The sequence below is a fragment of the Procambarus clarkii genome, chromosome 32 (assembly GCF_040958095.1).
Source record: "Procambarus clarkii isolate CNS0578487 chromosome 32, FALCON_Pclarkii_2.0, whole genome shotgun sequence".
In the NCBI taxonomy this organism is placed as follows: domain Eukaryota; kingdom Metazoa; phylum Arthropoda; class Malacostraca; order Decapoda; family Cambaridae; genus Procambarus; species Procambarus clarkii.
This window is the reverse complement of record NC_091181.1, coordinates 34,200,198-34,213,145: the sequence shown is the minus strand read 5'-3', so window position 1 is coordinate 34,213,145 and position 12,948 is coordinate 34,200,198. Positions and strand designations below refer to the sequence as shown.

Sequence of the window (12,948 nt, the reverse complement as noted above, 5' to 3'; positions counted from 1 at the left end):
AGCGGTGACTCCATTAACACAGATTACTTCGATGGAAGACCATTACTTTACGCGAAATGTCTGCTCTACCGCCACAGTACACCTTAGTGGAAGTCGGAACTATTCAAACTACGGCTCCTCTAACAACACAGGCTTCTGTGCTTAAGGTTGAAACCTCCCAAGCAGTGTCTCCATTATCACCACATTTTACTATGATGGAAGGCTACAATTTGCAAGTAGTAGCTCCTATACCACCACAGTGTGCAATGGCTGAAGTCGGCACTACTCAAACAGTGACTCCATTAACACCACAGATTACTATGATGGAAGAGTACAATTCACAAATAGTAACTCCTCTGCCACAACAATTTCCAATGGTTGAAGTCAGCACTACTAAAGCATACTCTCCTCTAACACCACAGATTGCTATAATGGAAGAACACACACCACAAGAAGTATCTTCTCTAACATTACAAGATACCGTGGTTAAAGTCAGCACTTCCCAAGCAGCAACTCTATTAATGCCACAGATTGCTATTATGGAAGACCATTCTTCAGCAGAAATGTCTCTACCACCACCACAATGCAAGTTGGTGGAAGTTGGTGCTACTCGACCAGTGACTCCTCTAACACCACATATTACTATCAAGGAAGACCTTGCTTCACAAGAAGTGATTACTCTAACATCACAGGATATTGAGCATAAAGTGAGCACATCGCAAATGATAACTGTATTAGCACCACATATTACTATGATGGAAGACCAGTCTTTACAAGAAGTGTCTCCTCTACCACCACACTACACCAAGGTGGAAGTCACCACTTCCCTAGCAGGGACTCCAACACAGATTACTCTTAAGGAAGAAAAGTCTTTACAAGACACGACTCTTCCATCAGAACAGTATACCATGTTGGAAGATAACTGCTCCCAAGTAATAATTCCTGTAACACGACAAATTACTAAAATGGAAGACAAAAAATTCAAAGAGTTGGCTCCCTCATCACCACATTACTCCATGGATGAAGCCAACACCTCTGGGGCAATGATACCTCTAACACAGATTACTAAGATTGAAAGTCTCACACCTGTGGCAGTTACTCCTACCACACTACAAAAAACTATAGGGGAACTCTGTACATCAAAAGCAATGACTTCTGTAACACCGAAGATGTCTGTGTTGGAAGACTATAGTTTGCAACACATTTCTCCTCTACCACCACAATACACTATGGTGGAAGTCAACACAAAAATGGCAGTGGCTCCAATGCCAGAAGTTACTATAATTGAGGATTACACTTCGTCAAATGTCACTCATCTTGAACCACAGAATCTCACGACAGATATTGTTAGTTCTCAAGCACTTACTCCTCTAACACCACAGATTACTATGATTGAAGACTACAACTTGCAAGTAGTAACGCCTCTACCACCACAGTGCACCAAGGTGGAAATCAGCGCTCCTCGACCATCGACTCCTTTAACACCTCAGATTGCTATGCTGGAAGACCATACTTCACAAAAAGTGACTCCTCAAACATCGCAGATAACTATTATGGAAGACAATATTCCTAAAGTAGTGCTGCCTGCAACTTCACAGTACACAGCACTGGAAATTAACACTTCCCAAGTGGGGGTTGATCTAAGACAGTGTATCACTGAGATGAAAATTCACACTGTACAAGAAGTGGCTCCTCTAATACCACAGGACAATGTGGTTAAAGTAAATGTTTCTCAGGCAGGATTTCCTCTAGTACCAGATATTAAGAATGAAGAGCATAGATCCCAAGTAGTGACTCCTTTAACACTGCTTACTGGGGTGGAAGGCGACACTTTTCCGGCAGTGACCCCTTTACCACTAAATACTTCTGTTATAGAAGATGGCATTTCCCAAACACTAACTCATCAGACACCACGGAACTCGTTGCCAAATATCAGCTCATTTCAAGGAGTAACACCTTCACATCAGATTCCTGTTGCAGATCTCGGCACTTACCCATCAGGAATGTCTCTAACACCACAGTACCCAATTGTTAATGTTATTGATTATCAAACTGTGGCTCCTCAAATGGTAAATCCTCAAATGCCACAAAATTCTGTGATAGATGTTAGCACTCGTGATGATATCAGTGAATTGCAAGTAGACACACGTTCATCGCTAGTAAATCTCCAGATGAATGTCGATAAATTCCAAGCAATGACTACCACCACTTTGGTAGATCCTGCAACCATGCCAATAACGTCACCGTCACAGACGTGTACTAAATATGCACATGGTTCCCAGGTTGCTTCTAGTGTACTAACACACTGATTCGATAGTGGAAGTCATCAACTCTGATGTGCCTCGTGTAACACATTCATTAATAGTTCCCAAACATGCATCTTGTTCATTTGTCTTGCCTAATCATCTAAATTCTAAGATTGGATTGGAAACTGTCTCTGGTTCAACAGCTGGCCAGCTCTTCAAAAAGGAAATGGAACCACTAGAATTGAACTATAGCCTAGAAATTAGCCCTCTAGCAACATCTACACCAACTGAAACACACAACTACCAAATTTATGACAGCCAGAGTGTTGCAGCACCTTCATTCATGTTCCCCATTGACTTTACAGCAAGCAGTCCATGCACAGTCAAGTCCATCATTACAGACAGATCATTTGCTACTACTTGTAACACAGAAGACAGCGCTTACCTTGATGCTAACTTTTCAGAACATTTTAAGAGGGCTGATGAACATATCAATATTGTTAATGTATATACTGAGACTGCCACAGAAGAAAAGGTTTGTAGTGTTACTGTGCCTACAACAAGCCAAGTACTGAAAAGAGCCTTGCCTACAAATCCAACAAATGGGATGCCAGTTCACTCTTCCATCTTACCAGATAGTTTAAACACATCTGTAGCAAACATTTATACCCCAACTTCTCATTCAGTTTTCCATGAAACATTTAAGAAAGAGGCAAGAGTAACTGTGGGGCCTGAACTGCCGAATAATAATAAAGATATAAATGAATTTCCAGATCCTGATAACTTGGAAAAGAGTGAAGCATCACCACGTCTACAACTTGAAATGAATAGTCAGAATGTAGATATTCAAGGTTTAGACAAAATAAAAGGAGCAAATCAAGTTACTGTAAAGAGATGCAAGTCAGAAATATTGACAAATAAACATGTACCATTAGCACTTGCCGAAACCTCGGTAAGTGATGAAGAATCACACAAAGCACAAATTCAAAAAGAAAATATTCATATAAAGGAATGTAAAGACAATATACTTACAGTGAATCAAATGTCTGGCAACAGATTTGAATTAGTTAGTGAGAACATATCTATAAGTAAGGGCAAAAGTGAAGCCATCAGTGATGATGGCTTATCAGTTTTGACTCGGAAGTCAGCCAAAACCTCTGTGCCCACTTCCAAAATTAATGTGGTTGCCGACACTAACAGTACAAAACTTGTTGAAGAACAGAAAATGACACCGTCATCTTGCGATGTTCCTCGTGCAACATTGAACCAAGAAGACTCGGTAACTAGTGAATTTGATAAACTAAATTCTAACATACAGCCAGAAGGTAAGAGAAAAGATGCTGGATATCAAGGAGTAAATATTGGTCTCACAAGCGCTCAGCCAGGTAAGGACACCTTACCATATGGTACCGAGGGCCAGTCCGTTGTCGGCAACATTACTGGCCAGGGCGCTTTGGCAGGCTTAGATATGCTCTCTAGGCAAAACTTTGCAAGACATTTTGCTGAAGACAACAGAATATGTGATAAAACAGGGTCAGAAACATCTAATATACAGTTACCAGTAAAACCCCTTACAACATTCTTAGCTCCTGATACAAAGGAGAAACCTGATGATTTAGTAGCATCTTGTACTTCCAGCACCCCTGGCTCAAGTGAAAGGGTAATTAGTGAGAACAAAAACACACATTTTGCAATAGATACAAATGATTACCAAACTCAGAAAATTTATCTTCTAAACCAATGCAATGTAAGTGGAAATGAAGTCAGTACATTTTCAGAAAGTAGTGAGCAGTCGGTTACCTCCTACAGTACCTCTGTGAAGGATACAGTTGGAAAAATAGAAAACAAAAGGGAGAGTCCATTAAAATTTCCATTGCTAAATGAATCTACTGTCAGTTGGTCAAATGTTCCTGGAAATACATTGCTAGAAGCCAAAGATCAGTCAATAGTTCATGGAGATTCTTGCCATGTTATATCAGGTGGCCAGGATATAAAGACTAAAGTTTTAGAAAGCAAAAACCAAGAGTGTTTGCCTCAACCTAGTGTCAGTGACTACGATCACAGTGCCAGTGAAATTCAGAGAGAGGCGAGTACATTAGGCAAAGACATTAGCCATCTCCAAGAACCATCTTCTTCTGATCAACTTTTAGCAAGTATAAAAAGGCAGATCTACTCACGAAAGTTTGCAGGTGACATAAAGCACTCTAATTTGAGTGAAGCTGATGTCTCGATACAGCCCCTTCTTATGAAGGATTCCAATGTGACCGAGAGTAAACAAAAGAACTTATTGCGTGCAAGCAAAATATGGAATGAAATAACTACGGACATAAATAATGAAACACGAGAGAAAAGAGTTGCCTCTGAGTCGGCTCTCCCAAACCAATATAGTGTCTGTATTGCAACACAAAATTATATAAGTGATAGTGAATTACCCTTTCAACAAGAATGTCATAATGATAACTTAACAAATATTAGCATGAAAAGTGTCAGCTCTTTGCCACCTGCAAATAAATCAAATGACACTGCAAATAAAACACAAATGTTGTTGAATACAAATATTGTCATAAATTCCGATAAACTGAATCCCTTAGTCAAGGAAAAAGTGCCAGTAAAATGCAAAATAAGTGGTAGGGCTGTGATGACTTACCCAGATGTGTCAGCTGATTGGTTATGTGACAAGTCCCGGAAGACCAGTGCAGAACATTACAGTAGTGAATTGCATGCACATTGTGGCAGTTCTTCAGCTGGAAATATAGATGGTAAAGGTGCTGCAATAGAATCTCCTGATGTTTGTGTCCAACCTTTACGAATGGAAGCAAATATTAGATATAATTCAAGCAGTGAACTTGCCCATATTGGAGATAGGGGCATTGATAGCATTTCAGATACAAACTTGAGATTTGATTGTAAAAAGAAACAGTTACCAGCTCAAGATACACCAGCAAATTTAGAAAAGGATGGATTTAGTATATCTAGCCAGAATAAAAATAAAAAAGAAAACATTGAAAGCAAAATGTATTACAGTTCCTTGGGAGTTACAAAAGTTAACGATGAATATGTAAATCCAGATAGCGACACAAGTTTTCTTTTGAATCGATCATTACCTGCCAAGATTGAAGTGCATAACCAAATGCAAAGTCTTTCTATTAAGGAAAAAAGGGAACCAAAACAGATAGAAAAACTGACTTCACCTTCCTGGCAAGGCAGGTTTTTGATGGCACGAGATTGTACAAGTGATGATTGGGGTGCATCTGATGAAAGCATCACATTTGTATTCATGAATCCTGGGGAAGGCGAATCTGCAGGGAATGAACTCAAGACTACCATAGGCAAGTCATCAAGCCCCAATTTCCAGAGTTCTTCCGATTTGTCACAAGTCGGTTTAAGCATTGCCATTCCTAATGAAACAAAACGTACACATTCTTATGACCTTTACAAAACTAATTGTGCACGACTAGTACGTACCACCTCTCTTGACTCCATTTGTTGTGCACTCCATAAGTTCAGGGTCTCAAAGCTGAAGACTATGCTTCAACGTACTTGTAGCTTGGAAGATGATGTAAATCAAGAACTGGAGGATATATTAGAAAGGGGCAGATTGTTTTCATCAAATGATTCACTAGCAGATGTAGAAAAGTGTGATTTCAAAATAACTAAAATACAAACCTCGGCTAAGGAAGTTAAAGAAGAACGTTTTATTCATGAACATGCAAGCGAAATTGCTCATAAAGAATCTAATATTGATAGTCAGGTTATTGTGAGTGATGTTACTGGGGATGAAGTGTTTGCCAAGTCACCCTCCCCTGTTCCTACATTTGGTCAAACTAATTGGCTTGAGTTCAAGAGCCTCATACTTGGACGCCCTCTCCCACCGTCTTCAGTGCGAAGCATTGCTGGAGAATCGAGCAAATCATCTCCACAGTTGCACCCAAAGCAAAAAATTGAAAATTTAAGTAAAAAAGCAGTGTCATGGACAGATTTGAAGGGCTGTGGAGAATTAGAGATGGAAGTACCTGAGGTTTTTGGAGTTCAAGAGCCTCTCAAGCCTATTCTGCATCTTAGGTCAATTATGAAAAAACCATCTTTGTCACCAATTGCTCCAACTCCTCCACCTCCCACACCACCACCATGCTCCTCTCCTCGGCTCCCAGCTGTTACACCCAACACGCTCCAACTCACTTTATCTCCTTCACATCCCAAGCATTTTGTTGCAGCTGATAGTTCTCCTTTAGAAGAGTTCAGTGATGGAGATGAGATTCCTCTATCTAGTTCAAATTCAATGGAAATATTTTCTCTACGGTTACCTCAACACATACGAGAGCGTGTTTATAGAGATTCCTGTCTATCAAATGAGGAATTGCAAGACTTTAGTGGTAATAATCCTTCTAGTGCTAAGTTGCATGCAAAAGACATGTCCAATTCAGAAGTTCAGAGTATCTCTGAGTCTTTCACCACTTCCAAAACATCCAGTTGCTCTCCGGTTATAAATAACTCTAAAACTTCTGCTTTTGCTTCAGCTTTAAGTGAAATTAAAACTTCTAAAGCTTCTCCATCTTTAAGCATTGTTAAACCTTATCGAGTTTCTCGATCTCTTGGTAATTCTTTGTCTATGGATGATAGTGCATCTTTAGGATTTTCACAGTATTCTGGTGTATCAACATCTTCAAATATTTCCTTGTATTCAGGAGTTTCACCAACCTCAAGAGCCACTTCTTCCTCTGGTGTGTCATGCTCTGGATTCTCATCATCAGGTGTTGTGTCATCTCCTGGAGGTGCCTCTCCAATGCATGATGCTACTTCATCTGAAATTCTTCAATCAAACAATTCTGTTATGTTAAGTCATACAACAATGAGTCCTGTATCCAGCTTAACCATTTCTAGAAGATATTTAAGAGGTAAACATTTTCAAACATCATCTGTTCCATCCACAACATCAGAAACATTACATACTGGTTTGTCATCACCCACTAGTGCACACACTGCTCCAACAACACCCTCTGGAGAAGCTGCACCATCTAATCCTGAAAATTTGGGGAACCAAAACATATCCCGGTGCAGAAGTGAAGGAGATATGCTGCCAGCTGTTGAGGGATTTTCAAATACGTGGACTGCTTTGTCTACTGTTATGCAGGAAGCTGGCACTATACTGAAGACACTCTCAGAAACATCTTTAGTATTACACCAACAGATTGTCAGTCCTAGCCATAAAGCACCTCTGCCTCCAGTAATTGAAGAAAGTAGTGGAGGAAGTAGCTTGTTAAGCACTTCAAGTAGAAAAGAAGTTATGTCGGTTGCTGTACAAACTGATTACCATCATCTAAGCAGCATTAAAACAAAATCAGTGGATGCCCAGACCAGCTTTGAATCAGTGTTTGACAGTGAAAGTACAGATAATGGATCAAAATTATCCCAAACACATCATTTTCCTTCCACTAGAAATACTTTGAAGCCAAATTTATCAGATGCTTCGAGCTCAACAACTGCAGTCAGCCCAGGTTCCAAAGGAGTGTCATTTTTACAAGAGATTGATAGTCTGCAAAAAGAGCGGGAACGTATAAATCGTGTACTTGGTAAATATGAGAAATCGCTCCATACTCCTCAAATTAGAAGTAGAGTAAGTCACAGAAGTTCATCAACAGACTTAGATTCTCCAATATCCAGCATTATGGCAAGCCTTCAGAACTTAACACAGACACAATATGACAGAGAAATTGATAATGAACCAGGAAGTCAGTGGCAAAGCCTAAGTGCAACCAGTAAGCGATATTTAGCTATGTATAAGCAACGGTTGGAAGATTCATGTTATCATCTAGAGGAAAGACTGAAGCTTAACGCACGGAAGCGGCAGTTACGCAAACAGATTCTCTCCAATAATCACAATCATTATTCTCATGTTCGAGATAAATTGGCTCTGCATGCATCTTTAGATTTTGCCAAAAAGCCTTTCTGTGGGCAAGTACAAAACTCCTCTCCTGCTTCGTACATGTCAACAGGGTCATTGCCTACTGTAAGACCACAAAGTCCTTGCCATAGTAAGGAAGGTTCTCCTTGCTGTTGTATATCACCTACACATCGACCTTATCATAATCAGTGCAGATCTCCTGCTAGTTCTTGCTCTGCACACACCCACTGGGCTTCCTGTCATGCTACTCCATCTCAAAACTTTTCATATACTCCTCATTGTATGAGTTCAAGGGTTCGCACATCTACACAACAATGTAGAGAGCACCTACTAAATCTCCGGCATCATTTAGGGAGTACATCAGGACTAGCAAGTTCTTCCAGCTCCTTAGGAGAAAGTCCTTCAGTAAGATATCGCCATCACCTTAAGGATATAGGAAACAGTTTTCATACTCCCTATCAAAGAGGGCATGCTGCATCGCTTTCTTCCCTACCCAGGGCAAGCAGCATGCCTAGATCTTGGAGACGGGCTGCAAGTGGATCTTCAGCCTCTGTTGCTAGTGAAAATGAAACGGATAGGAAACAAACGTGCCGGCGCGTTGATTCTGATTCTGATTCTGGTGCTGGATGGTCATCCAGTGGTACTAGTCTCCGCTATTCTTACCATTGAGTGAATCATTCATGTGCTACTTTGTGTTGCATAATATAACACCTGTCATTAAAATCCTTGATGTATTGAGTTATTTGACTTTTTGCCATTGAAATTTGGCTTTCTCTCATGCCCAGGAACATGGTGTTTCCTATAAATGTACATTGATAGAAAAGCCAAAATACCCATATTGTGCCATATGATGTATCTAGTCTTGGAGATTTTAATTGTAAGTTATAATAGGACTTTTATAGAGATGTAAATGGTTGAAAAGTTAAAAAGTTTTGGTCATAAAGAACCAAGCTACAAATCAGAAGTATTTTAAGTACTGTTTGTACTGCTTTCTTTTTGTATAGGATTGTAGCACTAATTATGTGCCAGGTATTATCAAGTCTTCCATTTGGAACTTTGAAGATTATATATGAAACCTGTTTAAATTATAATGTGAGGGCTATAATGTGTGCCTACAATAAATTACACACTTATTCATGTTTAATATCCTATTAAGAATATCATGTTTAATATCCTCTTGGTATCTGAATAATTTAATTCACAATTCTTAGCAATACTGGTAAGACAAATGCCATTATTATTTTTAATAAATGCAATGACCAAAATGAAGGCTGTTGGATGTTCTTGTGAAGATACAGTACTCAGGTCAGAGTTTAAAGGTATCTTGTCTAATATCTAATATTATTTTTATATTAATATACAGTACAATGTGATTACAACCAAATCAATGTGGTATTTAAAAAAGAAGTTTCCTATAATCTTGGTCCTGGTTAAGGTCTTGAAGGGAGATTAAATATTTGGAGAAAGGTTTGTGTGAGGCTAACCTCTTGTAGAAGCATTACTTTATGATAAAAGATTTAAATAGAATAAGAAAACAATATTTTTTGTTTTGTTTTAGGTGTATTTTAAGTTGGCATGTCAGCGCATTTACAACCACTGAATTAATGTTAAGCAAAGCACGGGTAAGAGTGCTCAACTGCATAGGTCTATCTCCACATTTCTGCTGATCATGTGCTCATTATCCTAGACACAGCCAACAACTGGCACTTGGTTGATCTTCAACTCTGCCAAAATAATTTTTCTTTTGCAGTTAATGCCATAAATTGTCAATGACCAAGTAATTTCTAGAAAATAGTCAAACACCAGTGATCAGGAAGTTTATCTAAAAAATAATTAACAAAACATTTGCAAAAACTGAACAAGTATGGTACTTTATATAAAAAGACGAATGGAATGTGTTAAACAAATTAGATATAAAGTCTAAATTACTATCACATAACTAACCATCACAGTTCTAAAACACAACAAAAATACATTTTGACATTTATATAGTAAAACGTGTTCTTTGGCATTAGCTTCACCCTCAAATGCTTGCAGGGGAAATGTTAGAAATGACATGAATAATGGTTTGGTTAAAGAATATCTTAAAATAGCAGATACCCAGAATACAAAAAATAAATAAGACAAAAAACCTGCAATCATCTGATGCATGTGAACTTGATCATGAGGTATAAATACTTCAATAAATATATTTCCTATTTACACTTTCGTAAACCAGTCACATCCTCAAAAATAATATCTACAAAATGGTAAAAAATCACCAAAATGGACCTAATGGAGCTTTCTTATTTGCAAACAAAATTATTTGTTTTTATTAATTGTAACACCGCTATTTGTGAATTACTCATGGGAGGATTTGACTAGTTTTGACATTCATAGAATTTTCTCAAAATACAAACTACTTTTTTTAGTAATTTATATTCAACTTCAGATCTTAAATCTACATTATCTGTCTTTATTGGCATCCAAATGAAGACAGCACTATCATTTTCCTCATCATACAAACTTTTTCCATTTGTGGAAGTCAACCTCTTCCCATGTTCACAATTTGATGCACAACATTGGACAAGCTACAGCAGCTCTGAAACTTGATTTGCTTAAAGATGAATAAAATGACACTCCATAAGAAGCTAGAACTCCAGCACAGTTAAGATGTTACATAAAAGCCATTCATTTGATGAAGTATTCCATTTTCTATCATCTTTATTACGTGAACTCGGAGATATCTAACCATACTGCAAAGGGATTGCTTTTACACACATTAAAAGATTTACTAGGGTATATTGTGCTTCCATCCCCTGTAACGCTGCCCAAGAAATAATGAAAATTAGGAGTGACACCAGTTATACATAGTATGGCATTTTCTACTTATACAGTAATGTATTATTGTCTACGACTTCTAGATCAGAAGCTTACAACACATTGCCAGCAGTTAAATGTCTGCTATCTATAAATTATAATGCTATGTAGGTTCACATTATGATCAGCCTACACAAAATAATTGCTTGCATTACCACTGAATAAGGCAATAATGAAAAAAAAGCATGCCTGTGACATTTGTTTAATATATTATTTGTATAGCACATATTCAAAATTGGTTGAATAAAGTTATTACTCGTCCATTGAAATATTTGACATATTAATAGCACAAGATCGATCTCAGCATGGTAGTAGATATATAATACATTTTATAAGTCCAGTATCACAATATTTGGAAATCGTATGGCTGCTTAATCATAGAAGTAACCTCTTATAGGATTAAAGTGATACAATATTTCCCATACAACTATGAGACTTTCATGCCGTGTTAATTTCTGTATATCTAAATTTAAAATCAAAACAAAAAAATTATCAACCCGAGTTCTCATTTACAAATTCCTAAATAAGTTTCAGAACCTAAGTATTGTGTAGCAACAATAAAATAAAACTTTATATTTACAAAATTGATCTTGAACTAAGCTTGACCCAATAAGTAACAATACCATAACTCAATTCTGGATGTACATACTTGTTAAATTTAATCATTAAAGGTTATGCAGGGCAACTGATTAGGCACAAATCAAAATCAGAGGTGAGAATCATGTTTCGGTGTTGGAAGGTTGATAGGAGAATGTAGTTGGTAGCTGGCTGGTGGCTCTGGGTTGATGTTGGTCTGGTGCAAATGTGCTTCGGTCTCGACCCATGTGATCACACTCAACCTCAGAACTGTTGGCATAGATAATGATTTAATATGTAAACTAGAAAAATACATCAAATAAACATTGCAAGTACAGTATAATAATGCTGTTATAACTGAAAAAAAATCTTCACCCGGAGCTTCAGATCAACCGACTATCAGGAAAATCATTTTGCACACTCTTAAAGACAAAATGTCACATTAATAAAATATACCCAGTAAATTTAATTGTAAAAACTCTAATCTGTATGAAACATAAAAGCATATATTGCCAACTTTGAATCCAAATGAATGGTATAATGCAATAATCAATTTAATATGAATACTGTATCACAAACTACTAATAGTGGAACCTCGGTTGACGACTGTCCTAGAAGACAAATTTTTTGGAACACTACGTCAAATTTGTCTTAAAATTTGAATTGGTATACGATGGTTTACTTGGAAGACGACATCTGTCTGTACGCGTATGGGTCGAACGAGCTCGTGGTACTGGGGTCGCGGGGTGAAGCACTCAGGTTTGTTTATAAGTCTATCGAACATAGTGACAAACATGGTCGTGCTTGAATTCTTTGTGAAGAATTTCATTGTTTGCCTGCATTTTTGCTTTTTTAACATAAAAGTTCTTATTATATATATCACACCATGGGTCACAAGAAAGTTAGTGGTAAAGTTCAACCTAAAAAAAATAGTTGAGACGATTGAGTAAAAACAAGAGATCATTCTTAGTGAATGAATGTGATGTCTCACTACAGAAGTGTTAAAACGTACAGGGAAAAACAAGTGTCTTTTAAACAGTCTTAGTAAGACAAGCAAGCAGTGAGCCACAACCAGGTCTTAGTTGTATGCCCGCAAAACGAAGAAAGAGTACCCCAGAAATGTCATCACTGCTGTTATAATGGAAGGGGACACTAACACCTCTCCTCACTGTCTTCCATATGTCAACAAGAGTCCTCATTGAAGGCAAGATATACATACAGTACTTTATTGTAGCTAGTACAAAATGAGTGTTATTCGGTATAAAATGTATTTTTAAGTTAATCCGTTCCACACCCCCAAAAATATTAATTCAATTTACATTATTTCTTGTGGGAAAATTTGTTTTGGTTGACGACGCGTCTGGGAACGGATTATAATCGTAAACA

At 37.7% G+C, this 12,948-nt stretch overlaps 2 protein-coding genes across 4 annotated transcripts in view; one reads left to right on the top strand and one right to left on the bottom strand.

Moving 5' to 3' along the window:
• LOC123759410 (uncharacterized) overlaps window positions 1-9,260 on the top strand; it is a 93,014-nt gene extending 83,754 nt beyond the window's left edge. The window contains 2 exon segments of the mRNA XM_069334891.1: window positions 132-2,192; window positions 2,293-9,260. Of these exon segments, the coding sequence (XP_069190992.1) occupies window positions 132-2,192; window positions 2,293-8,796 (8,565 nt within the window). The 3' untranslated portion in view covers window positions 8,797-9,260.
• A 966-nt stretch (window positions 9,261-10,226) lies between these two features.
• Window positions 10,227-12,948, bottom strand: part of LOC123759411 (serine-rich adhesin for platelets) — a 73,189-nt gene continuing 70,467 nt past the window's right edge. For all 3 annotated transcript variants that reach the window (XM_069335217.1, XM_069335215.1, XM_069335216.1), the window contains one exon: window positions 10,227-11,832. In XM_069335217.1, the coding sequence (XP_069191318.1) occupies window positions 11,827-11,832 (6 nt within the window). In that variant the 3' untranslated portion in view covers window positions 10,227-11,826. The remainder of the gene's footprint in view (window positions 11,833-12,948) is intronic.